Source organism: Rattus rattus, chromosome 4 (genome assembly GCF_011064425.1).
Source record: "Rattus rattus isolate New Zealand chromosome 4, Rrattus_CSIRO_v1, whole genome shotgun sequence".
Lineage (NCBI taxonomy): Eukaryota > Metazoa > Chordata > Mammalia > Rodentia > Muridae > Rattus > Rattus rattus.
Genome location: NC_046157.1, coordinates 8,393,578 through 8,420,622, shown reverse-complemented (window position 1 = coordinate 8,420,622; position 27,045 = coordinate 8,393,578). Strand labels below are relative to the sequence as shown.

The window sequence follows — 27,045 nt, the reverse complement described above, 5'->3', positions numbered from 1 at the left end:
CAAGAGTTACCATGTCCAGCTAGAACCAGTCTAAGATTTCCAGAGGTAAAATAAAGTAAGAAATGTGATCATCAGAAGGAAACAGAAGTGGGTAGCACCCTATGCCTTGGGAATCCACAAATCCCAGAGTCTCTGTAACTCAGTTTTCAAAGAATAAGGCCTTGATCTATTCACTGAGTTAGCACCTGCTAGGCTGCAGGGGTGTCAGGGGATACTTGTTCACAAGGTGATCCTCTTAGCATCTCCCTTAGCATTGTTGGTTGCTATTTACATCTTGCTCTTCCCATACTTAACTTTTCTTTTCCATCTCCCTACTCTGCTGACTCAGTTCCCTAACACTTACTCTTGCACATTGATCTTTTCTGCAGAGTTAAACACATCAATCCCCTATACTTTACCTCAGCCTATTTTTCAGAGAAACTGAGGTTCAGAGGATAATGGCTTGAACCGGTTATATAGCATAGCCAGGCTACAGATGAAGCTTTGAAGTCAATCCCCCAAGGTTCATGGAAACAACACACACACACACACACACACACACACACACACAGAGAGAGAGAGAGAGAGAGAGAGAGAGAGAGAGAGAGAGAGAGAGAGAGAGTGTGTAACCTGAGAGGAAAGGGAAACAGACATTTTTATCCTCGGTTTTCTGGCCTCTTCTACTTCAAATGATCAAATTACTGTGTGTGTATATGTGGCAATGATAAATAACAACTGATGAGCATAGCCATTGTCTCCTAGCGACGTTTCTGTGCTTCCCACTGACTTGTAGAGTAGTCATCTTGGACTGTTCTGTTTGCCACTGTTTCCCAGAAGTGTACAGTATTGTCTACAAATTTCAATTAACTCCTTCCTGCCTATGGACAATCCTGTCCTAAGGAGGGAACAAGGACAACAGGGAAACATGGAAGGGACAGATGGAAACAACTTGCCAATAGAGAGCATGACAAAGGTGACAGCATGAAATGTAACTGGGAGGTGATGAGCTCATGTGACTTAGACCTGTGCTGCTGGGGTTGTTTTTGACCATGGTCATATAGTGAAGGCAGGATGGCAGACACACAGAAACATCTAACAGATGGATCAAGGGCATGAAAGATGCAGTGTTATGTCATGGAATCCCAGGTCTCCAAACTCTTGCGTACTTCCCAGGTGACTCCTAAAAGCCACAGGAAAACATGATAGCTGCAGGAAGTATTAAATCCAAGGGACTCCCTTAGTGACGGGGCAATTGGAGTGGGTTTTATAGGACAGAGGGACAACAAGGAATGGGAAGGGTCCATGTTTCTAACATAGAAATGTTATCTTTTCATGAAACTGAGGCACACCTGAAGCTTATTCCTTCAAAGAGGCTGGTTCCCTATGGCTACTGAATACATGACCATAAACTTGGTACCTCAATATGGATTTACTACCTTAGAGTTCTGGAAGTCAATTGTCTGAAGTCATCCTCACTGAGCTAACACCATGTACACAGCTTTTACAGCTTATGAAACGCCTGCAGCAAAACCTGACATGAGTTCAGCTCCAGAACTTCCAGAACTCATGATGGACAGAGAAAACAGACTCCAGAAAGTTTTCCTCTAACCTCCATATGTGTCCTGTTCATGACATGTACACATACACACACACACGCATACACACACATATACTACACACATGCACACATATACCTATACATGCACACATGCATGCACATATACACATACACACACATACATGCACACACATAAATACACACATATACTCACACATACCCACACTTACCCATGCACATAAACACAAAAATATATATATATATGTATATATATATATATAATCATGCACATATACATATATAAACACATACACATACTTTAAAAGTACATTAAATATGATTTAAAATAGAAAGTCATGTGATGCCAGACTTCAAGGAAGAGCCCATTTCTGCTGCTCCAGCTTTCAGAAGCTAACTTCCAACAGTTGGTGGGTTTTTCCTTCATTTTTGAAACACTTTGCTCTGACCTGTGCTTTTGTCCTCAAATCCCCTCTCCTGCTATTGATCCTGTTGTCTCTCTCCTATGGGATATATTCCTTGGCTTTTCCTTGCTCTGACAAAGTATCTGGGAAATATTTATTTTGGCACCACAGCGCAGGCATTAATGTGTCTACTTGACTGTTGTCAAGTAGAGGGAGCAAGAAGATGCTCACTTAATGATAACCGGGAAGTAAAAGAAGGGAATGAACAGATGAAGTGCTCAATATGCTTAGAAGACCATGCCCGTGCAGTCCACGCCTCCTTAAGCCCATGTCCTAAACTTTTACTACCTCCCACAGCACCATCACCTGAAGGCCAAGCCTTCAACAATGAGCTTTTGGTGAACCCTGATGAAAAAGACAACCAAAACAGGACCTTCTGCTATTATTCATCTCTATAAAGCAAGATAATTTACCTCAAAAATCTCCTAATTGCTCATGTCTACAAAGTCCATTCTTCCAACAAATGCAGTTTATTAACAAATTCTAGAGGATATGGGGAAGGGCATTTTTGGTGGGGGGGGGAGCATTACCCAGTCTGCCACAGTAAATTTATGATAATACTCTTCCTTGGTTAACAGAAGATTACACTAAGCTTCTCCCCTGGACCTAGGCTTACATCATTACCTGCTGCCCACTGGGTGGGAGCCAAGTGCCTCAAGCTCACTTCCTGCCCCCTTCTCCTTCTCCCTCCCCCCTTCTCCTCTTTCCTTCATGGCTACCTTCTCTGTAGTCCTAAACCACCTTCAGGTATCCTCTCCTTGTCAGAGACAATAAAGATGGCTGCCTGGGAAGTCAAGCCCTCTTTTTCCAGAACCCTGGGGACTTTTCTAGGGCTCCTAGAACCCTTGGTTCCTTTTTCCAAACATGTTCCTGGCTTGCCCCCCCCTCTCTCTCTCTCCCTCTCTCTCTCTCTCTCTCTCTCTCTCTGTCTTTCTCTGTCCCCCCTTCTCTGTCCTCATAGCTCTGCTCCCCTCTTTTCCAGGTCCCTGCTCCCCATTTCCCCCTCAAGAAAACTCCCTTACACCAGATCTGTCACATGGCATGATTTCTAAGGGGGACTCCTTGGCAGGGGCCTACTAGGTGCCCCCTTACTCCTGCCACCACTCTGTACTTCATAACACTCATGACTGTTAGTTATCATCAAGATTTAATCAACACTGCTTGAGAACAATAAGTGAGAAAGCTAGTACAGACAGTTCAGCAATTCAACACAGATTTATTATTGGGTCCATTATGTGTAGGCCATGTTTTAGGCCATTTTCAGAGCATGCCCAGGAAAGCAGGTTTATTCTCTATACGATCCCACATGAATTCACTGTCACGTTGAAATGACATCCATTTTATTGATCACCACGCGATTAAAACAAGATGATAAACCTATTATCTAATTAAGAAACCAATAACGGCAAGTGCAGCGACAGACAGAATCACTAATAGTGGTGATGCTGCTTCACCAGGCTCTCTGACTTCCTGAAAAGGCCTGTTCCTAAAACCTGTAATCTCAGTCTGAAGTAAAGGAGGGTGGCTCTTTGATGGAGAGGAACTGTGGCTCTTTGGTGATGGCGATGGAGATGGAGATGGAGATGGGGATGTGGGTGGCCTCACTCTCTGTGCAACGGCACACCTTCCATGGGGGTGCAGACTGCATGCCTCGCAATTTAATATGTCATGGGGCCCATCCAAAGGCACCTTTTCATCCGAAGATGCATTCAAGATCGATGCTTTCTTCCTATGTCCGTAGTATCTTTGCAGAATATAATTAACCAGGCTATTCAGAATCCTTTCAATGCTCTCTGTGGAGAACTCAGGGCTCTCAAATTGAGACCCAAAACACTTCTGGCACCTCTGACCAAAGATCCTCATGAGTACCCGGCCCTGTGTTTTACAAGCATCCTGGAACATGTGGCATAAGATCTTCACTTGAGCAGAGGTCCAGCTTCTGTAACATCTGGAACACTGGAACCTGCAAGCAGAAGAAAGAAATCTCTGTGTCCTTTGCTGACCACTGACCCGAGAGGAAAGGGTCAGCTAAGGGATTCTAGGAATTCCCTTTCGGTGTTGGAGAACTTTACACAGTTTCGAGAGACATGGTAACAGGAACAAGAGGCAATCTCTTTTAGATACTTTCCTGTTACTACTGAGTTTGCCTCTTGGATAGGAAAAGCCTCTCTGGAAGTCTTAAAAGGAAGAGAATTGTTAGCCTGGTGGTAACGGCACTCCACATGCTTTTAATCGCTTCATGAGACCAGAGGCAGGCAGATCTCCGAGTTCAAGTCTACAGAGTAAGTTCCAGGATATTAAAAGCTACACAGAGAAACCCTGTCTTAAAAAAGAAAGAGGAGGAGGGGGAGAGAATTCTACTATATGCACACTTTCTTCTTCATTATAACATGAGAGGTCTGTAGAGTGCCTATTTTGAGACAGACACTACTGATACCTTTCAGTATTTTCTCTCTTTATATTATCCCTCAAAGGTATCACCGAGCCCCTTGCCTGCCAAAAGTGAACAGTACAATATATACACAGCAAGCTTGGGCTACGCAGGCCACTGAAAGCAGCCTTGTTCATCTACCTACCGCAGAACATCACCTCTAATGAGCAACGTGACTAACAGATTAGAACATGCGGAAACCTGTGGCTGAGGGTTCATAAGAGATACAACACAGTGAGGTAAGGCAAGGGTGGGCAGGAACCCTTGAAGAGGGAAAAAAGAACCAAAAAAATCCAGGGTTCTAGGAGCCCCAGAAAAGTCCCCAGGGTTCTGGAAAAAGAGGGGTTGACTTCCCAGGGAGCCATCTTTATTTTCTCTGACAAGGAGAGGATACCTGAAGGTGGTTTAGGACTACAGAGAAGGTAGCCAATAACAAAGGGCTAGTCCTCAGACACTCCCAGGACCTGGGTTTTAGCCTGCTCCTTTTTCTCCACAAGCTGTCTGTAACGTGACATGCAGAGTGGCTGCTTGATCATAGTCAAGCCTTAGGAACTAGTGCTGAGCAGGGGTTGGATCACGAGAGTTCTGCAGCCTGGAGGGGGCTGGTCAGGACCCTAAAGGACTCCTTTTTTTTTTTTTTTTTTTTTTTTTCTCCAGCTCCCTACAGGAAATACAATTCCGGGAGTGGAAAAGGCCTGCTTGAGAAGCTCTGGCCCTTGAGTAAGAAATTCATATCTCCTGAGAATGTCAAATCTCAAAGGTCCCAAGACTAACTCTACACCTTAGAATAGCAATAAAAGCCCATTAAGGGCAAACACCTTTGGGTCAGGAGAACAGAATTTCTTGCCTGGGTGGATATTTAACATTCTAACTGGACTGGCTAAGCACCTGACCAATTGACAACCCCTCAAGGAGGGGCAACCCCTACAAAGACAAGTTCACCTTAAGCAATGCTGGAAAAGATAGGTGAGATACCCTTTAAATGATATCGTACTTTTCCTTCCCAGGATTCCTGCTCCTTATAGCAGGGACTTATGTGACCCAGCATGGCAACTCTCATGCCTGGCTTTATAAGTCTGTTGACTTTTCTGAATTGCTCAGTGCATTTCTCCACCAGTGAAACGAGTCGATTCAAACCAGATTAGATTATATGAAACGCAGGTTTATTGGGAAGCTGCTTTTGGGCAAGTTCACTGGCCCCAAGGGCCAAGGTCAGGAAAGTCACCGTGGGGAGGGAGGGAGGAGGGAGGGAGGGAGGGAGGGGGAGAGAGAGAGAGAGAAAGAGAGAGAACAATTGCAGAGAGTGGGAGGAGGAGGAGAGGAAGAGGAGGGAGAGGACGGAGAGGAGGGAGAGGACGGAGAGGAGGGAGAGGACGGAGAGGAGGGAGAGGACGGAGAGGAGGGAGAGTCCAAACTATCTGGTGTATCTATAGGGAGGAGCCTCTGGAGGGGGAAGGGAAGTCCAGCCCCAGGGCAAGAAAGTTCAGGATTTGGGGCTGGGGATTTCAGGTAGTGACTGAGGGATGCTGGGAGAAACTGGAGGTCAGTTCTAATATGCACCTCAGTCCCACATCCCTGAGTCTGAAACCAAACGCTTGGGAACCTGTAACCTCTGCTCTAAGTATGCTTTCCGTGACACCGCCCTTGTTTACTTGGTCTCTACACAGCTGCACCTCCCGGCCCCCGCGTGTGGACCCAAATTGTAGACAAATCCACTTTTCCACTTTCTGTGTTTTACTGTTTTCTCTTGGTAAGAGGCTGAGCAGCTGGAATCAAAGGCAGGCCTTTTCTGCCTGGGGATCCCAGGCACAGAAGAGGGAAGACTGCAGGAACTTGAGGTCATTCTTCAAGGACTCCTGAAATGCTTTCATAAGGACACCTGGCAGAGCAACACAGGATGGAGCACGCCTTGAATCACAGTCCTCAGGATGCAGAGGCAAGTGGATCTCTGAGTCCCAGGCTGGCCCGGTCCACACAGAGAAACCCTGTCTTGGGGACAAAACTAAACCAAACCAAACCAAACCAAACAAACAAAACAACATGGAGGCTTGGATTTCAGGGGACCCTAACCAGTTTAGCTTCGTGACCACCAAAGACTGGGAAAATCTAGCTGGCCACACCTGTTCTTTCTAACAAGCAGTCAGAGGCTGGCTGCGTCAGCACAGCGCAGCTGAGCCCCTGCGCTTAGTGGGGTCTTTAAGGGACCCGCTGCCCAGACTCCACTCACCTGCCAAGTACTGTCTGCTGCCGCTGCCTCCATCCCAGAGCTGCACCATCTGGTACAATGCTCTTATCCAAATGTAGGGTCCACTTGGCCCCGGGCTTCTCCTCCCGGATCAGTTCTTGAAATCTCTGCTCCCAAGTACTGAAGTCATCGGAGAACAGCATTCTCAGAGGTGAAAGCTAAGGCCCTGGTTAGTAGGCAGCTCGCTGTCTTCTTCCTCAATTCTGGGAGAGAGAGAGAACAAAGAACAGTTTCAGTTTCCCAGTTCTTTCAGTTTCCATTTCCCCTCTTTCTAAGTTTCGGTTTCCAGAGTGCAGGAACCCTTTAAGGCTTGCCACTGTGTTAAAGGGCCGTGCTGAAATTGCCGAGTTCTGATTTGCATTCTAGTGGCTCGTGGATGTGGACCTTTTCATTTTGTCTTCACATAATTTTTATTGTAAACAAAGCATCAGTGTGGGGATTGAAATCAAGGAGTGCCCAGTGACTGAGAAACGGTGCCTACCCCAGTAGGTGCTAGTGACCTGGTGGATGGAGATCAGAGAATTGGAGGCGGCTGTGTTCCCAATCACCTGGTGACCTTTAAGAAATCCGCAGTGCAATCTACCAGCAGGGGAATGTTCCTGGTGTTAAAACACAACAAATTAAATATGAGTATTTTCTTTGAAAAAACTTGTGTTTCTTGTGTTCGCAACAAATAATCCAACTCCTTTTATCTCCTGCACATTGGCTGCAAATATATTAACACCTTCCCACCCAGTAAAGCCTTTTATACAAAGGCCCTGCTCCATTCTGGGAGCTTAAGTGAATGAAGTGGCTGACCCCATTCTCATTGTCTTTCTTCCTTCCCAAATGTTCTTTTTACACCAGCTATTTTTTTTTAAATTAATTTATTTATTTTATTACATCTCAAATGCTGCCCCCACTCAGGACTCCCTCATTACCTGATATCCCTCCCCTTCCAGAGTTCCTCCTCCATTCTCCCTCCCACCCCTGACAGGGCGACCCCCCTCCCTCAGTTCCTCCCCACCACCCTGGTGTATCAAGTCTCTGCAGGATTAGACACATCCTCTTCCACAGAGGCCAGATATGGCAGCCCTCTGCTACTTATGTGCCAGGGGCCTCCGACCAGCCTATGGTATGCTCTTTGGTTTACACAGGCTAATCTTTAAACCATGATGTCAGATCCCAGCCAGTGGGAAGAAAGACACCATCCCCAGCCTTGCTTCCTGCCCTGGTGTGTTCCCACAGAGCATTACTCCTGAGAGAGACAGGCACAATCACCCAGTTGTTGCAGGTGTTCTGCAGATTGTACAAGTTAAAGCAGGTACAAGGAGGTGTTTGTGAGCCAAGTGCAAAGCTGATAAGCCACAGCAGTAATTATAGACTCTCAAAGCCAAGCTAAGAAACCGGATCTGGACTGCAGTAACAAACTTCCAGTGTGTGCACAATGTTCATATACCAGATCTTAGCATCTTTTTTTTCCCTCGGATCCTGTTGGTCTTTGGTTTTGCAAGTGTATGAGAAGTGCTTTAGCTTACAAGCCTGGTGAGAACCATTTTGGAAGTTAGCCAAGCTGTCTCTGCAGATCTCTGTAGAAATGTCCAGGCTGTGGACTTCTTTCTCCGACATTTAGAAAGAGGACTCTTGATGCTTTTGAAGCCTTGGGTTTGCATATCAAGTTCTACTTTCATATGCAAATTACCCAGCAGGAAACACTGGAGCCCAGGTGGGGTGCAGCTCACAGATAGAATCCAGTGAATTGCTATCTGGAGGGTCTGGGATTGAACTAGATTTTTAAAAGGCATGCCTAATTCCAGACAGGAAACTTCTTTCCTCTGAAGTTTAGTCAAATGGAAAAGATATGACAAGCAGGACACTTGATCCTTAGAACCCCATTACCTCTTCTATCTTGGAAACAGAAACTGCCTATCTTCTAAGCCCTAACGATGTGACTTCTTTGGGGACCAGACCTGTATGTTCTATTCTGTAACTCTCTCCTTCATAACATAGGAAAGCATCTATGTCTAGACAGGGAACATAGGGAATTCTGGGAACTTGGAATTAGATACATTCTTAAGAATTGGTTTGTTCTATTTTGTTTTCCTTTTAGTTTTAAGTTTTTAATAATGCTTTTATTAATTGTTTGAGAACTTTCATAGAATGGACTTTAATCACATTTATTCACCTTTGAAACTGCCCCCATCCCTAATGTTAGAAAAAAATTCAGGGGTAAGAAACAATCACTCCAACAGAAGCGTCTGCACAATAGATTTTGCTCTTGATCAAGAGGGTGTGAACCAAAGAGAGAACACAGAGACTGAAGTACACTTGGTTTTTACTCTAACTCAAGTAAGTGATTACATCCTTCGCTCACTGTCTGAGGTCTAACCTCACAGTCTTACCTGGTTGGCCAGTCTGCAAAGAATTCCATACAGAAAATGAAGGAGGAAGGGGAAAGGGGGTCACCAGTCCAAGGGGGAAATGTCTATGCTCCAGGCCATCAAATTCCTGGGATGCAGCAGAAGACTGTTGAATTAAATTTTTAATTAATAAATCCCGGCGGTGGGCTCACTATCCACCTCAATGGTTTGTGTTCCCAAATGAAAGACACTCACACAGCCTTTATATTATAACACGCCTCAGGCAGCACAAGAGCTGGGCCGCTGCCTAACCTCCACAAGGTTAATCGCAAGTTATTACTTAACTAAATTCTGTGTTCTATCTTTCTTGCTCTGGACACACTCTGGCCCGCACTCTCCTAGGTCCTTCACACGGTGTCCATGCCTCTCTGTTCTGCTCTCTTCTCAGGCATGGTATCTCTCCTCTCCTCCACACTCTCCCAGCATGGTCCCAAGCCCAGGAAATTCCAAAATCTCATTTGTCTGTCCTTCCAAACTATGGGCTGTTGGCATTTTTATTTACCAATCAGAACCAACTGGGGGTAGGTTATCAGAAGCTGCATTCAGATCCTGGAGTAAGCAGTTTCTGGACCCAAATTAACATTAGAATACAAGCAGCATTAGGTCAAACCCTCCACTGAGAACTCTATGTAATCAGATTGTACTTGTACCGGGTGGTTTACTGGGACACTGAAAAGGAAAAATCACTCAAGTCTACTCTAAAACTGGTCAAGATACTCCCAGCTAACTTTACCTTAGCTTCTGTTAAACTGCTTGCTTAAACAAAACCTACTCCTGCAGCTGCTGATCAAACAAACAGGACTTGGGTTTTACCTTTAAAAGACCTTTGTTCTGGGGTTGGGGATTTAGCTCAGTGGTAGAGCGCTTGCCCAGCAAGTGCAAGGCCCTGGGTTCAGTCCCCAGCTCCAAAAAAAAAAAAAAAAAAAAAAAAAAAAAAAAAGACCTTTGTTCTAAGTACTCTGGTAGAGAATACCTGAGTACAGTCAGGCCTACTCTTCTATAAATATTTGCAAGTGTTTGTAGACACCTTTTCAGAATAGATGGAAACCTACGGAACTCAAACGGAGACTCGTTCAATAGTTACTAGAAACTTCTTCAGGAAATAATTCCTAAGTTTGGACTGCCTCTAGCTTTGGGATCCAATGGCTTGGCCTTCATGGCCAAAGTATCGCAAAATCTAAAAAAAGATGTAAGATAATTGGAAATGGCATTGCCAATATAGGCCACAGAGCTTAGGTCAGGTAGAACAGATTAGTAATTGTCTTAAGAAGACTTTGAACAAATTGCTTATGGAAATTGTCAAAAATTGGGCCAACCTCCATCCCTTTGCCCTGCTCAGGGCCCAATGAGGTTCTTACCAGAAAGGACTGTCTCCTTTTGAAATTGTATTTCAGATACACCTCCTACCCTCCCCATACTCTGAGGGATTTCCCAGGCAGAAATGTATAATCATTCCCTTCTCAAATCCCTGTATGCTTTGCAAGAAGTTTGCCAGGCTATTGACCAGACTATGAAGGGAGTCCTGCCATCTCCCACCAGTTCCACCCAGGAGACTTGGTTTAGATAAAGAGGATTCCTTCCTGAACCCTGAAACTTGTCGGAAGGGATTCTCAAGTATTCTCACTTCAACTGCTATGAAAGTGGTTGTCCTCATCTCCTGATCCATCACTGAAGACAATGACAAATAGACCATCACTTGGACCTTGGATACTTTAATGATAAGACTGACCAGAGTTTACTAACCTGGGATACACAATCCTTATCCACTCCAAACCTAGCCATAGGAACTCAGAAAAACTGATGATGGGAAACTCAGGTGAACCTCTGATCTCCTATGTCTCTTCCAGGGATGAAAAACAGTGACTGTCTAGGGAAGGGACAGAGCTTAGCTAGTCAGGATGTGGAGAAGACTGGCTAGAAAAAAGTCTTTAGGGACCAAAATTTTATGCATGTTCTGCCAGTGGTGAATCATCCTGCCAAAGACAAAGTATCAACATCATGTCCTCAAATTAAAATCTTACTTCCTCACTTTATGACACTTGCTCACCAACTAACCAAAGCTAGCCTAGAGGACAGAATATTCCTTCATGCCCTGGAGCTAACTGCCTTATTTATACTAATGGTTTGATTAAATGTGCCTTATTTGATTCACTGTGATAGTCTCATACACTCTGTTCTATGTCATTCCCCAGATACATGCCTTTAATGGAAAAAAGGGGAGAGCTCATACTACTCTTGACTCAATGTTAATGAAGGTCAAACAAGTCCCAATTCTGTTCCCAATCTGTACTGGCTGGTTTTGTGTGTCAACTTGACACAAGCTGGAGTTATCACAGAGAAAGGAGCTTCCCTTGAGGAAATGGATCCATGAGATCCAGTTGTGATACAGTGTAGGAAAATCCATTATGGGCAGTGTCATCCCTGGGTAGTCTTGGGTTCTATAAGAAAGCAAGCTGAGCAAGCCAGAGGGAAGCAGGCCAATAAGCAGCATTCCTTCTTCCATTGCTTCTGCATCTACTCCTGCCTCCAAGTTCTTACCCTGTGTGAGTTCCTGTCCTAACTTCCTTTGGTGATGAATAGCAATGTAGAAGTGTAAGCTCCAACTTGCTTCTTTGTCATGATGTTTTGTGCAGGAATAGAAAGCCTAACTAAGACACAATCCTAAGAGGGGAATAGCCAGTGCAAGTGCCCTAGGCACCTCAGCCTTCATTGTTGGGAACCAAAATTTTAGGAGACTCAGTTCCCAGATAGACTTAGACCTAGGACATTTGGAGAATTCTATTTCCAGGATGGAAAGCCAAGTTGACCACTTTGCCAAAGTAATCCTACAGAACTAAAGATTGCTAGAAACAACCCCCCCTCCCGTTTTATAAAACATGGAGGATGTTATATAACCTTAGGGAAAAACATTGTAATTTCTATGCCAACCAATCACAGGTAATCAGAAAAAAAACATGTCATGGTCAGAGGAAGCATCAAAGAAATAGAAGAAAGGAGACATAAATCAGATAACTAGTATCAGTCTCTGTTTGCATGGTTACCATAATTAACTATTTTACTGACAGTATTAGTCAAACAGTTAATTTTTATCATAATCAAGCTTATGGGGGGGACCCTGCATACTCAATTACATGGATAAGTATATCAGAAAATAAATTGAGGTAAGCTACTTGTCCTTAAGACCAACTATGCCCCTGTAGAAGAGGATAGATCAACAATTTGACTCATGCTCATAAACCCAGTGAAGAATATGACATAGTAGTTATTACAGAGGTTCTGCCATCTCATATTCTTGATGGTGCCATTTCAGGTTTAATGAGAATTCAATGTCCTTGATGGGAGATCAAGTGGAAAGTTACCCAACTCCAACTCTATTCTAGAAACCCAAAGTCAAGATGCCCAAGTTAACTTAGCTTCTACAAACTGCCTGCCTAAGCAAATCTTCCCCCCAACAGCTAACTGCTTGTCATAGCTTCTGCTAAACTTCTTGCTTGCATAAAACCTCCCATCAAAGCAGTGGAGGAAGGCAACAGGTTGTGGATCTTGCCACTAAAGTCCCTTTCTCTAAATGCTTGGTGCTACATTAGGTACTGAATAACTGGGTATAGTTCCAGCTAGTTGGAATAAAGAGTTTCAATTTGCTTTAGACTGCATCTGAGTGTTCTTCTCCGGTTGGCTCCCCATAATGGTGTGTGTGTGTGTGTGTGTGTGTGTGTGTGTGTGTGTGTGTGTGTGTGAAACATTTGCATGAGAGTCTTACAAGGTGGGGGAAGATAATAAGGATTTGAATTGCTTGTCCTAAACACAAGTTTTATAGTATTTGATGGGAAAGACTCACATTTGATATTTTTTACATCTACTCACAGAGCTTCCTATAACTTCAGCCCCTAACTTTCATCAAATCCAGTTTGTGTTGGCTAAATACTACCGGACATGGAGATGTCTTAGAGTGAGATATACATATACACGTACATTTATGTGCACATGCATATACATATATATCAGGTTTCGTATCACTAAGGACAATTGACTCCCATCTTCCATGCTTGGATGTTGTCTGGCTTACGCTATCATTACTCTGTCTAAGCTCCACCCCCACAGTTACCTGGCAATAGCCAGGTATGCCTAACACTATAAAAGGGGCTGCTTGTCCCCTCCTCACTCTCTTACTTTCTTGTTTTCTCTTGCTCTTGCCCCCTCCCCCACGTGCTCATGCCAGCCTTTACACTCTCTCTCTCTCTCTCTCTCTCTCTCTCTCTCTCTCTCTCTCTCTCTCTCTCTGTCTCTCTCTCCCTCTGCCTTTCTCTGCCCCTATTACCCTCTCGCCTCCCCATATTTCACTACACCTCCATAAAACAACATACCCCCCTCTCTTTATCTTTTTATAAACACATTAATTATACCTACCACTTCTTCACTAAAACGGGGGGGGGGGGGGAAGGCTCACCCAATCCATACAATGTGATGATGGGAAACTTCAAGCTTCTATTGCTGTTAGCTTCCTTGACTCCAGTATTTCACTTTCTCCCATTGACTCCACAGTCCATGTAGTCTCTGTCAAATGACTTCCAATGTAACACCTGGTAAGAGTACCTCAGTGGTAAAACAGGATTCTCCTGGAATTACAGATGACCATGTTCAACCCTATTGGTTAGCCTAGAAAGGAATGTCTGTTGAGACAGACTGTCTCCAAAGATAGTCTGCCTCACATTTAGCAGTTTCAGGAAGGAGAGATACCTAGCCTACTATGACTCCAACAATTTCCTCATTCCCAAGCTCCTCAACTTCTTCATCCTCAAGTCACTTACCCCACTAATATAAAGGGTCACATCCAGCCTTTTCCCCTGGCAACCCCTCAACTTCCCACAGAAGAGAGGTTGCCCTCTTTGTGTGTGTTAATAAACACAGTCCTACCTGTTGAAGGTCAGACTCCTGTCTCTTTTTTGCCTTAGAAATCTAACAACACCAAGAATGGTATAGAAAACAGGTAATATTTATAACAGAATAACAGGAAGCACTCTCAAGCATGTGACTGTCAATGCTACAAGAGGAGCCATTGTGGAAGAATGCATTCTCACACAGTGAGAGTGTGCAAGCAGCCAGCCCTTCTGACTGTCACAGGTAAAACCCAAGAGTGAAATCTTTAAACTGTTTTATCCAGAGAGCCTGCAACCTGAAAATACCTCAATGATGGGTCTGTTTCTAAGCTATAGCCAGTGGATTACAGAGGGAAGAACAACAAAGGCAGACAGTCCTCCAGACTTGCTCCTGTCAGGGGTCAGTCTTGTCTCTAAGATTGATGGCATTGCTGCTTTTCTCCTTAGTCTCCTCCAGTAGCAGGCAGGGGGTGATGGGTGTTAATACCAAGACCACAGAGGCTGCTGCTCCCCTGAACCAGACCTTTTGATGACATCTAGATTGAAAGTTAGCTCATAGCAAATGACATATTCAGCAGTGTGTATACAAAGACTCCTGTCTACTGGATGGACGACAAATGTGTTCTTGTACAATAGACAATGGCTGTCTTAGGGTCACCATTGCTGTAATGACACACCATGACCGAAGCACCTTGTAGAGGAAAGGGTTTATTTTGCTCATAGTTCCATATAGCAGTTCATCATCCTGCAGGGAGGGCAGGATCTCAACCAGGACAGGAACTTGGAGGCAGGAGCTGATGGAGAAGCCATGGAGGGGTGCTACTTGCTCATCATAGCTTGCTCGGCCTTATTTCTTATAGAACCCAGGACCACCAGCCCAGGAATGGCCCTGCCCAAAATGGGCTGGATTCTTTTTATCAATCACTAATAAGATAATGTCCTATAGCTGGCCCCTATACAGACATCTTCTCAGTTGACGTTCCCTCCTTTCAGATAACTAGCTTATGTCAAGTTGACATAAGACCAGCCATTACAGTGTCCCTATCTTTTCGTGATTATCAAGTTGACCACTGTGTGGCCATACTATTGAGGATTGAAAGTGAGCAATGGCCAAAGGGACAATTGAACCACATATATATTTAGGCAGGTTCCACGCTATGTTCCTAATTGTGTAGGAACATGAAGCTTTCCTGGTGGCTGTTTTCCTGTCTAAGAGGTTGATGGGCCCATGTGGATTGACTCTTAGAGGAAGGGACACTCTTTGTTCTTGACCAGAAAGTCTCTAGCTAATTGGTAATATTAAAATCTTCCTGGTAGTTGAGAAAATCACTCTCCAATCAATTCTGATTATGTTTAAAAAAAACTAAATATCAAGAAACAGTAGATTTTAAAAAATTAAAAGAAAAAATAATAAAGTTAAAAGAAAACAGTTCAAATATCTAGCTTTACCAGGAGGAAATGGCCTTCCTTTAATGGGCCTGAGCAAATCCAAAACACTTCTGATGTCCTCCTTCTCCTTTGTATTTTAAATTATAAGGAATGGTGTGGCTGTTTGAATAGATAGACTTATGTCTTCTGTCTCATGCTTTGCACATAGGGAATATCATAGGACGCATAGGGTATTGTTGAAGTAGGTGTGGCCTTGTAGGAAGTGTGTCACTGTGGAGGCGAGCTTGAGGGCTCATATGCTCAAGCTATGCCTCGTGTGGCACACAGTCTCCTTCTGCTCTCTGTATATCAAAATGTAGACCTCCTTCTTCAGCATCGTGTCTGACGACAAGCTGCCATGCTTCCTGCCATGATGATAATACACTAAACCTCTGAAACTGTAAGCCAGCCCCAATTAAATGTTTTCCTTTGCTGTCATCATGGTGTCTCTTCACAGTAATAGAAGACAAGAGGCAATTGTGACCTTTCCCCCTTCTTTAAAATAATGTGTTAACGAAAACACAGGATGGGGAGATCCATCCTCAATGACCTTCAAGCCTGATAATATTTGACCAGCCACCTAACTGGTTAAGATAGATTGAAAAATCTCAGTGAGGCAGCTGTAAAGGAAGCCTCTTGTCTTCAGGAAGAAAACACAGATCGATTCTGAAAGAAAACATTTTGACTCTCAGTAGTTCTGAGGACTGGGTCCAGAGTGTTCATAAATGTCAAGTGATGCCCAAGATAGACACTGCCTATCCATTTACTTCTGCAGTAGCTCTAGTTTGTGTGCAGAACAGGATGGAAGGCTATAGCTTGGTTAAAGGAGAAAATTAGAAGTGAGAGAGCAATCATGATCTTGTTTACAGTTTTAAAATCTCATTAGCTAGTTGGCACTTGCTTCCACAGGATTTGCCAAAAAGGTGATTGAATGGGAACATGCTTCACCCCTTTAGGGTAGAGAGTAAAGAATTCTGGGCTAGAGTTCCTTCATTATTCATGATGATAAGTTTGAAGTTCCTTCTTGACCCAGAGGAGCCTGCTAAGCTGTAAACAAGTGCTCATATTTCTCTGCCACAATACACTCTCAAAGACAGGAAGAGTTGGCAGCAGCAACCAAAGCCTTAGAGGTATACGGAATCTGAATGGGTGTCTTTATACTGCTTCCCTGAGAACCCCTTTCAAGAGCCACACAGCATATCCTCAGATAGACCACAGCTCTAGTTAGCACTGCCTTTCAGCAGAAGTGCAGCATGGAGGGAAAGGAGGTGTTGAAACTATACCACCCAGACCCAAGGACCCCAGCATTGTTATAGATGGCCATGAGAGGGAACCAGTAGATTTAAGGAAATGGAAAATTAAGGGGTTGGCTTTAAAAGACCAATAGCACATTCAGTCAATACCTATAATCTTTTAGTCCCATAATCCTTATTTCAGGGAATGCCAGGTCTGCAAAGAAGACAAGTTTGATCCCAGAGATTCAGTCCTGCTCTGAACTCCTGGGAATCAATTTTTTTCTATACCCTTGTTTTTCAGAGCTACAATCACCTCCCCTTTCTGGCTCCCTGCTTTTTGCACCTGTGGCTCCTTCACCCCTTCTCACCTTGGTCCACTCATGACATCATTGCATCACTGAGCTGGAGTCAGACTTCCCATTTTGTGTTGTAGTTTTCTCACTTGCCACCACAGTGACTTTGGTCAGGCTCCCAAGACTTTCTGTGCCTCAGTTTCCCTATCTAAACCTGGGATAAGAATATTACCATTTCACAGGGTTGTTGTGAGAATCAGTGGTTAAAATGGCAGCACTACCATATAGAAGTATTTACATTATTGCTGCTGTGGGTCTGTCCCATGTTTCTTTGAAGTACTATAAAGGCTCTGTAAAACATCTTGGGAATATAACATGGCAAAACTGCAATATTACAAAATAAAGAGAAAAATCATGAATATGAATGTGATAGAATTTTATAAAAATGTTTCCTACATTCAAAGTAACTGGAAATTTTGCTGGACTTCATAGCAAAACTAATATAATGTGAGGTCGTTTCAGACTTAGCCTGCTATCCCACTGTGTACTCAGTCTGCTGGTTTATTCTGCCTTCAAGAGAACAATGTAACAACCAACCTTCCTTGCCTTGTAATTAGCTTTGATAACACACACTGAAGCACAGCTTTAATTTTAATTGATGTACTTTTCCAAGCCCCCGACCCAGAGAGCAATGCAAGTGTGTTTGTATGTGTGTTATGATAGCAAGTAAAAGCAATATTATACAACAAATAGCCACCATAAATGTCACAAACAACATTTATAGATAGATATTGCTAGATAATGGTAGGTTTGCAGTTCTGAGTGCTGTGGGGTCAGTTGGAGTCAGTGATTTATTCCCTTGTAAAAACCATTGAAGTTATTTCTGTAAAATATCCCTCGTTGCTTACCCTTGTGATGCTTTCTGTATTGCACAATACATATAGAGCAAAGCCTTTTGTTGGGGACACAGGAAGACGAATGGTCAGCCACCAGGCAGACTTAGATAGATAGGTAGGTAGACAGACAGACAGACACAACAGAGATTCTCTAGACAAGCCACAAACCACAAACTGTAGACACACAGAAGAGCCAGGAAGAGCAGTGGGTAATTCAACCTTGGTCAAATTAATCCAAAGGGATGTGCTGACTTGCCTTTCCTTAATGCCACACAAACACAATACGGTGTCTCTAATATGGTTATCTTCCAAACATTTAAAAGACACGAATAGGAATATATCAAATATTCAGGGAGCACAGTGGTCATCTAGGAATCCAAACTTACTAGAAGTGTTGACTTCTTCTCCCACCTTGCTGTCTAACCTCACCCCATACTTCACCAGAAGCATGTTCATCTCTCTCATGATGTCCACCTTCCATGAAGAGTGACCAAGAATAGAAAGGAGTTGTGGATCCAGAGCCTTAAATAGCTTCCAAGCCTGAGAGCTGAGGCTGCTAAGAAGACTGTTCAAAGACAAAGACCAGGCAGAAATAAACTGAGGAAGAGTGCAGACAGAGCTCTCTGCTCTTCAGATACGCAGGCTGTTTATCTCTTCCATAGAAACCATTTGGCCTCAGACTTAGCGAGGTTGGTCCCAGGAATGTTGGGATCAGTTTCAATAGAGAAACACATGACTCTTTATGGCTACAAATAATTTTCATGAGCTGGAACAAACTGAGCTCCAGAGGGGAAAGTTCTATCTGGACTCTCTGGCCAGCCAAGGCTACCACATACACAGACTTGGCTGGCATTCACAGGAGTCGTCAGTGCAGAGCCTTAAACCGAGAGAGAGAGAGAGAGAGAGAGAGAGAGAGAGAGAGAGAGAGAGAGAGAGAGAGAGAGAGAGCTGTCTGCACACTGTTTCGAGACTGTGGGGAACAGGTGCATACATCAGGAATGAGCTGGGTCACCACCGCCACCCCAGGCCATTATTAGAAAACAAGCAGGTCAAAAGCAGGCCCTTGGTTTTCTTACACCTGCCCATAGGGACAAGATAGAAAATTACAAAACCCAAAGGAGCTGACTTTTAAGTTTTACCTGTAAAAGCTATTCTGGGTTCTCATTGTGAAGATGGAGAAAAATCTTGTGCTCTGTACAGAAGAGAATTTAAAACAACAACAATAAAAACCACACAGATCCCTCTTCTCATTAACAAGGTCCCTCAAGAGATCCCTAAATGTGCTAGACCCAAATACCACTCAGAGTCTAACCTGGGACAGGGAAATAAGCAATGTTAGCTTCTCCCAGCCTTCAACATAGCCATGATGGGGAAGCCACCTTATGTCTTCCAGGATGGTTTACTGCCTGCCTGTTAGCCTAGCTGGCAGTGCCAGGGGTACCGGGCTACCTGGGTGCTTTTCTCTGGGTCATGAGTTGAGTCCTACAGAGTGACAATTAATTTTCTATTCAGCTCATAATATCTGAGAATGAAATAAAGAACTCAGTGACTGTGAAAATGTCTTAACATATAAATGGATTCATCAAACCATCAAAGCATGGGAAATAATTTAAATCTTGTTTAAGGTCCCTGCTTCCTGTTGGCATTTAATTAGAAGTCACAGGCATTAAACCCCACTTTACTGAGCTGTTTACATTTTCTGAGCCTTAGTGTTTTTGCCCAAAATATAAAAAAGAATAACGCATATTCCATTAGATTCAATAATATGTGCAGTAGTATGGTTTAGATGTGGACTGGATGGTGAATCTTTGGATAGTATTGTTTCAAGAAAGAAAGAATAGTAAAAGTCTTGAAAAATAGCATTTGGATGAGAGAATGGTTGATCTGAAGATTCATACATGAAGAAAGATGTTTAGAGCAAGAAAACGTGTTTCTGTGGTTGGAGAGAGAGAAAAAAATCTCAAAAGATAAAATGGATAACAAAACTGGCACTGTGACTTTATCTCTGATAATATACTCTATCCCCATGGCCACGTGGTTCCTAGAATAACCCATTGGCCGACAATGCTCATCAAAGAGTGTTTCTGATTGGACACGTCAAATGCCCCTTGGTAACCACATGTCCAGCCTCACCTCTGGAAGTTTGTACTCCTGAAAGACATTGAGATAATATTAAAATACAATGGGTAAAGCCATTACCAACATGAACAGCAGAGGCAGTGCTGAAACAAGGTTCTTCAACTCCCTTCCGCCTGTGTGCATTTTTCTCCTGTGTGATTCTGGAAGATAAGACCAGCCAGCATTTGTAGTCATTGTGGCTGCGTTGACCTGGCTTGCCTTTTGATGGATTGAAGCAGCTACAGCCATAATGCTTGAATTTAATTAACAGTAAACCACACTGAAAGGAAAGGAGAGCTATAAAAAATAGACAGGCCACTGGGGGCCATTATGATGCAGAGCTGAGGAGACGTCACAGGGTCTGCTACCACACCACTAATAAATGATCCCTTTTTTCCCTTTTCAGGCTTACATTGAGCCTGGAAATGCAGCAGGAGACCCAGCAGTACCCATATGGCTCTTCCTGACATCAGAGTTTTCAGTCTGTATGAAATGAAGCCAAGACCCCAAGGAACAAGCAAGCCTAGGAGCAGGTATTAAAGTACTCCTAACAGTGACTTCCATGCAAAGGTTCAAACTTGGGTTCCCACCCAGTCCCCAAAGACAATCCATGCGGCTCATGCTGGTATGCTGACCCTCAGTCTTCTATTGGCATTGCTGCTTTCTCCTAGGTCCATTCTCACAGGTCACCTTCGCACCCTACGTCCTGTTCCATTCTGAGAAGGAGCGCCTTTCCCTTGCAGCCACAGGACCTTGGGCTTCATTTTCCCTTGCTGTAGGGAGAAAAGAAGTTAATTCCCTTTCTCCTTGCCAACTCTTTATCAGACACTTTTTCTTTCCATTTCTGTTTTTAAAATCCACGTGGAACCCCACTCATGAGGAGGGGCTACTTGCTCCCCATGAACTTTAATTACTGGGTGTCATTCACATATGGTAAGAACACACAGAGGGAGGTTACTGAGGGCTACCTGCTTCCGAAAACAATTCAGAGCAATGATGACAAGTTCTGAAGACAAAGAAACAGGGCGAGCATAGGTGATGAACGCTGCTTGAAGTGGCAGCACAGCTGTGCTATTTTCTCTCCTTGCTCTTCTCTATCAGCCCCAGTATTATAATGCTGTCCCATCCAACTCAGATCGCAGCCTGATGAATGTCATAAGGTTGTACACGATGAGTTTCTTGTGTGAGTTTTCTCCTACATTGTATCTATTATAAGCCATGTCCCACAATAACAGATAAACTTTTAAATTCTCTCCTCCTCTTTCTTCTCCTTCTTTTTCCCCTTCCTCCTCTCCTCCTCCTTCTCCCTTTTCCTCTCCCTCTCCCTCTCCTTCTCCTTCTTCCTTTCCCCTTTCTGATCTGAGAAATTATCCTGACTTTGATATATAGAGAAGAACAGACAATATTTTAAAAGGGAAATGGATGAATGAGAAGATTGGCTTGGCATGAGTAGATCTGTATTTGAGCACAATTTCTGCCATTATCTGCCTGAGTCCCCTGGTCTCTCTGCCTCTATTTCAATTTCTGCAAAATACATCACTGGGGAAGCTAGCTTTCAAATCCAGTTGGAGTACCGGCATCTTGTGAATGAATAAGGGCTCCAGGGCTTTGAGTTTACATGAACCACCACAGAAGAGCCCACTGAGTTTCCTGATAGTGCTGACAATGTCAGCAGTTTGCCCCAAGTGTGTAGTAGGCTAGTGACCTTGAGTGTAGACTCCAAGAGACGGAATGCCAACCAATGGTTGAGCTCTCAGAAAAAGCTAGGAAGCCAGTCTGAGACTAAAAGAGGAGGACAGTGTGGGCAACAGTTTCCAAGGAGAGGAAAGATATGGAATAACCACTCACCTATTTCCTGAAAGAAAGGAAACTTCAGCAGAATGATGGCTATTTGGTAATGCCAACGGCTTTTCATTGCAAGAGGAAGCAGTTTTATCTCTGATGTCACCAAAGCACAGAGCTACACAGGCAAGAGAGAGAAGCTACCAGAGCTATTCATTCATCCTAAGGGACAACTGAATAAAACGAACACTCAGTGCTAAATGACAATGACATGGGTTAACTCTTCCACCAGCCTTATCTCTGTAGTGACACCCGGGAATTCTGAACGCCCTATTGGGAGAAAGCTCAGAGTTGGACATCTTCCAGGAATGGGTCGTAGTGAGTAAGACAGTATGTTGCATAATTAATTACCACTGTCAGCTGGAGGTGATTCTTTTAAGACCCTTCTAATCCCAGGTCTGTGAAATGTGGGCTCACATCTTTCTTTTTCTCTAAACTAAAAATTAAACCTGAAAACAAAACAAAACAAATTTTTAAAAAAAACCCAGCATTTTCTTGTTCTGGTGCAAGTCAAAAACTCTTAGCCTAAGTGGATTAGCAGGTGTTTATTTGAAAAGCATTATAATGGCTAAGTGGACCCTCATGCCAATGAGCACACAATGATCAGTATCATTTGTATCCAGCTAAAGAGTTTTCACTCCCTGCATGATTTCCTCAAGTGCAAATGGTAGACAGGTTTGAAGTGTAACAAGTACTCTTGAGTTTTCCTTTGTGGCTGGAAAAATCAAGAACTGAAAGAAGACGTTATTTAGAATCTGCACTACGGAGAACAGCCGTCAGAAAAGGAGAGGCCTCCCACGGATGTCAACCAGCCTTATAGTAAGACTAGGCAAACCTTCTTTCTATGAAGGCTAGACAAGGCAGCCAGGTAGAGGAAAGGGGTCCAACAGGGTAGGAGAAGGGAGGAAGAGAAGGGACGAGGTCAGGGAAAGACAGAGGGAGGCAATACTGGGAGAGACAACTGGAATGGGGTCATGGCATCTCAGGAACTAGCTAGAAACTTAGGACAATGAAAACTCCCAGGAATCTATGAGGGTGACCCTAGCGAAGACTCCTAGCAATGGAGATATGGAGTCTGAACTAGCCATCTCCTGTAACCAGGCAAGACTTCTAATGGAGGGATTGAGACACCAACCCTGCCACAACAATCTTAAATACACAGTGACTGGCCCAACCTGAGACCCTGCCATGAGAGGAAGCCCACCCCTGACACTATTAAAGATATCCTGCTATACTTCCAGAAAGGAGCCTAGCATAACTGTTATCAGAGACACTTGACCCAGCAAATGATGAAAACAGATGCAGACTCACAGTTAAACATTAGGTGGAGCTTGGGAACCCTATGGAAGAAGAGGAGGAAGGACTGAAGGAACCAGATAGGTCAAGGACACCACAAAAAACCCTATAGGATCAAGTAGCCTAGACCCATAGGGGCTCATAGAGACTGAACTGTCAACCGGAGAGCATACATGGGACAGACCTAGGCCCTTTGCATGTATGGAACAGGCATGCAATTGGATCTTCATGTGTGACTCCTAAAGCCTGAGCAGGGACTGCCTTTGACCCCAGTCCTCATCTCTTAGAGGATCATTTCCTGGTAACACTGTGGGAGCCTCCAAAGTCTGTACCTGTTCTTTCTTCCTCTGCCTCTTTTTTTCCACTGTCTTTCTCCCAAATCTTTGCATTTTAATTTCCCCTTTTCCATATCAGTAATCTTTTCCCACCCCTGCCTGGCCACTAGCATTTTCCATTTAAATGTTTTGGATCTTTCCTGGCTCAAAACATTACCAAAATTCCCTTCCAACCACCTTCGCATTTTTTCAAAAGCTACTTTTAATAGGGGTTCTTGAATGCTTTAACCTCCCTTCTAGCCTACCATCCACCAGAGGAAGTGGAAAGGAAAGAGTTATAGGGCAAAGGAAGATGTGGACCTATTTAGAAACAGTTCTTTGGAACAAATCTAATCTGGGTTGTCAGGATATCAACAGTTGAGTTCACACAAATAATCAGCAGCAACTTGATCCACTCGCAAACATCATTCGTAAATCAGCAACAGCAGGTCAATCCAGAAGAAACTGTGAGGCTCTATGAATCAGCCCAAGTCTGAGGAAGCAGTAAAAAGCTGTCACAGCACCACCAGAAGATTTTGGTGCGTTTCTCTCTATGAAGTCAGGACAAATGACGATGTCTTGTCAATTTAACACAAAGGTAGACATATCTGAGAAGAAGGTTTCTCAAATGACAAAACACCTCCTTAATAAGTGCCTATGGGCAAGATGGTGAGGGAGGGGTATCCTCTTGATTAAGAATTGATATGGGTAGGACCAACACTCTGTGGGTGCTGCCACACCTAGTCAAACAGTGCAGCACTTGTGGGAGGAAAAGAACTACATCCCTTATGATGCACAGTTGATCTCAGTTCACTGAGCACCTGCGTGCATAGGCAGGAGAAGGCAAAGACAGAGTCAACAATGAAGGTATAGAAGAGGAGCCTAGAAGCAGAAGGAAGACCAAACAGGAGCGTTTTCACAGTCTGGTATCCCCAACCATTCCGAGTGGTCACAAGAAAGCTGCCACCAGAGGGCCTTGAAGGACTTCAGGCAGGAGCATGGGAAAGTCTGAGAGGCACATGACACACTGCTGAACAAATAGAGAGCTAACTCACAAGTTAGAGAGAAAAGTGAACAAACCACAATACAACAGACCCAACAGGAAAACGTTACAGGAATCTGAGATTAAGAGATTTCCGACTACCCCTCTCTCTTCCTTTGCCATTACCCTAAGAAGCAAGTGACTGGACCTGAGACCAAAGGCAAAGACCATCAAAGATTGAACCAGTGTGCCTCAATCCCATAGCAGAGTGGAGTGGCCTGACAACCCAGAGATATAGCTGCAAAGAAAAAGTATAGAGAAATCTACGATATTCATCCCGCACCCTATCCTGCAACTCCTTCAATAACCCAGGGGAACAAGGGATTTTTGGGAACAGAATGAAGGAGGATAAACTCCGTGGTCCTGCATCCAACTGGGAACAGCAGAACTCCTGCAACCTCTTCTATGGAGTGTGGGTCTGCAGTCTGCACTGCCCCTGGGGACGGCCACTGGGGAGGCAAAATGCAGGGAGTTTGACTGATACTGCGCTTCAGGGAAGCACCAAGACACTGCTCTGGGGGTGGAAAAAATGCAGTCCAACATGTAGGAAGCTGAAGCTGATATTCCCAGACCCCCGGGAACCTAGTGGTTCCTGGGATTCCACACAGAAGAGTCAGAAATGAAGGATGGGGGTCCACGCTCCCCACCCATGAGGCCAGGACCATGGGCTCACAAACTCCAGGACTCTGAGAATTCTGAGTCACAAGGAGTTGGGCAGGGGTGGCAGTTGGTGTCCTGTACTGACGATGGCGGCCCGGAAAATGGTATCTCTGGCTTAGCTCATTGGTGATTGTCCTGTGCTTGGTGGCCGTTTGTGACTGGAAGTGCAGAAAGACCTTCCATGGGAGACTTCAGTGCAGTGAAGGGCTTGTCCATGCTCCCCATGGCAGTGGTAGATGAAAGAAACAGACAGTCCTTAGTTCCAAACTGTTTATTGGTTGTTCATCGTGGAAAATGGATGTGGGAATGGACCTAACTTCTTGGGTGGACCAGAGATTAAATACCTTTTGCAGGGAGAAATGTCTGGGAAGGGGATCTTATTGGCTAAACCCTCCGAGACTCTAGGTACTCCCTTAGCATGGAGAACTCTGCCCTGTGCGTACTTGACCACAGATCACATTTTCTTATGTGGGAAGTGTGGCACGTGTTCCAAGCCAGGAATCTGGCAGGGAGCGTGGAGCAGCCTACCGTCTCAGGTGTGCACCCAGTTTCCAGGGACTCAGACCCGCTCTACCTTACCAAGTTTCCTGGTAAGGTCCACTGTCTCACAATGAAGACAGCAGCAGATGTGGAAAGGGAATCTAATTTTCTCGCCCATCCCCACAGCATAGAGGAGCTACTGAAGCACAGGAAGTTTGAAGGGGTTGAGGTGGTTTCCCAGGGGACAGAACTGAAGTGAACTGGAAGATCTCCCCAGCAGCCAGAAGACCTGGAATATATACTCATCTTAGTGGAGCATGGACTTCTCTCTAAATTTAGTCACCTCATAGGTCACAAAACATCTTTAATTTTTTTTAGTCCCTGCACCTTATCAGACCACAGTGCGCTAAAGTAGGAGGCAGTAGCAGTACTCACCCAACCTCAGATGACACAACTCTGAGAGACTGAGGAATACGCGTTTGAACAAACAGTGGTTCTGGAGGAAATCAGAAATCAAAGAGGAAATTCAAAATCTCCTAGAACCAAATAAGCACCCAACCCATCAGAACCCCTGGGACACAGCTACAGCGGTATATAAATTATAGCTATATGTGTTTATATTAAAAAACATTAGAGTAGTCTCAGATGACCTAATCATGACATCAGGGCATAAACAACCAAGAAGATAAATACAAATTCAGACAGAAAGAAATAATAAAGACTGGGACTAGAGAACAATACATGAAATCAACTAAACAGAGAGTTGTTTCTTTGGAAAGATAAACAACAGCAACAAAGCCCTAGCCAAACTTATGAAAGAAAAGAGAAGTCCCAGATTAGTAAAATTCGGGCTGGAAAGGGAAGTATTTCAGGAGACTCCAATTAAGCTTCACAAAGTATTAGGAATACTTGCAAAACTATATTTTAACAAGTTGTAGCCCTAAAAGAACTGGATACATTTCTAAATGCATGTGACCCACAAAGTTAAAGCCAAATGATATCAGCAATTTATAGAGGACCCCGGTGACAGGTGCGACCCCAGTGACAGGTGAGACTGAGCAGTGGTGAAGAGGTCCTCACAAGGAGCACAGGACAGAAAGTCCTTCACCTACTAAACTGTAAGGAATGTGCACTACCAAGACTTCCCAAACTGATCCAGAAGAATGTGAAAGAAAGAAATAGTACTGAATTCATTCTATGAGGCCAGCATTATCCTGATAACAAAATGGAGTAAAAGACACAACAGAAAAGAAAACTTAAGACCAAATTCCCTGATGAACATGGATGTAAAGATTAAAAAATAAAAAACCCTTGCAAACAGAATCAAAAATCACATTCAACACCAAATTGGTTTTATTTCAGGGAGCAAGATTGATTCATCAAGCCCCAGGCACTAACAGCAGTACCCCATCTTAATAGACTTGTGGGCAGAAATACATGACCATCTCAGTAGATGCAGAAAAGTCATTA

The 27,045-nt window shown here is 44.0% G+C and overlaps 1 protein-coding gene across 1 annotated transcript; it reads right to left on the bottom strand.

Moving 5' to 3' along the window:
- Positions 1-3,147: 3,147 nt before the first annotated feature.
- Positions 3,148-6,980, bottom strand: Rtp4 (receptor transporter protein 4). The gene is made up of 2 exons (XM_032900036.1): positions 6,678-6,980; positions 3,148-3,982 (listed from the first exon to the last, which is right to left on the bottom strand). The coding sequence occupies exons 1-2, from the start codon at positions 6,836-6,838 to the stop codon at positions 3,400-3,402; spliced, it is 744 nt and encodes a 247-aa protein (XP_032755927.1). The 5' UTR covers positions 6,839-6,980; the 3' UTR covers positions 3,148-3,399.
- Positions 6,981-27,045: the final 20,065 nt, after the last annotated feature.

Excerpts from the sequence above, each read along its gene's own strand:
- Rtp4 (XM_032900036.1), bottom strand. The coding sequence starts at position 6,838 with ATGCTGTTCTCCGATGACTTCAGTACTTGGGAGCAGAGATTTCAAGAA. Across the intron at positions 3,983-6,677 it reads CAGCAGACAGTACTTGGCAG|GTTCCAGTGTTCCAGATGTT; the intron begins GTGAGTGGAGTC and ends TTCTGCTTGCAG.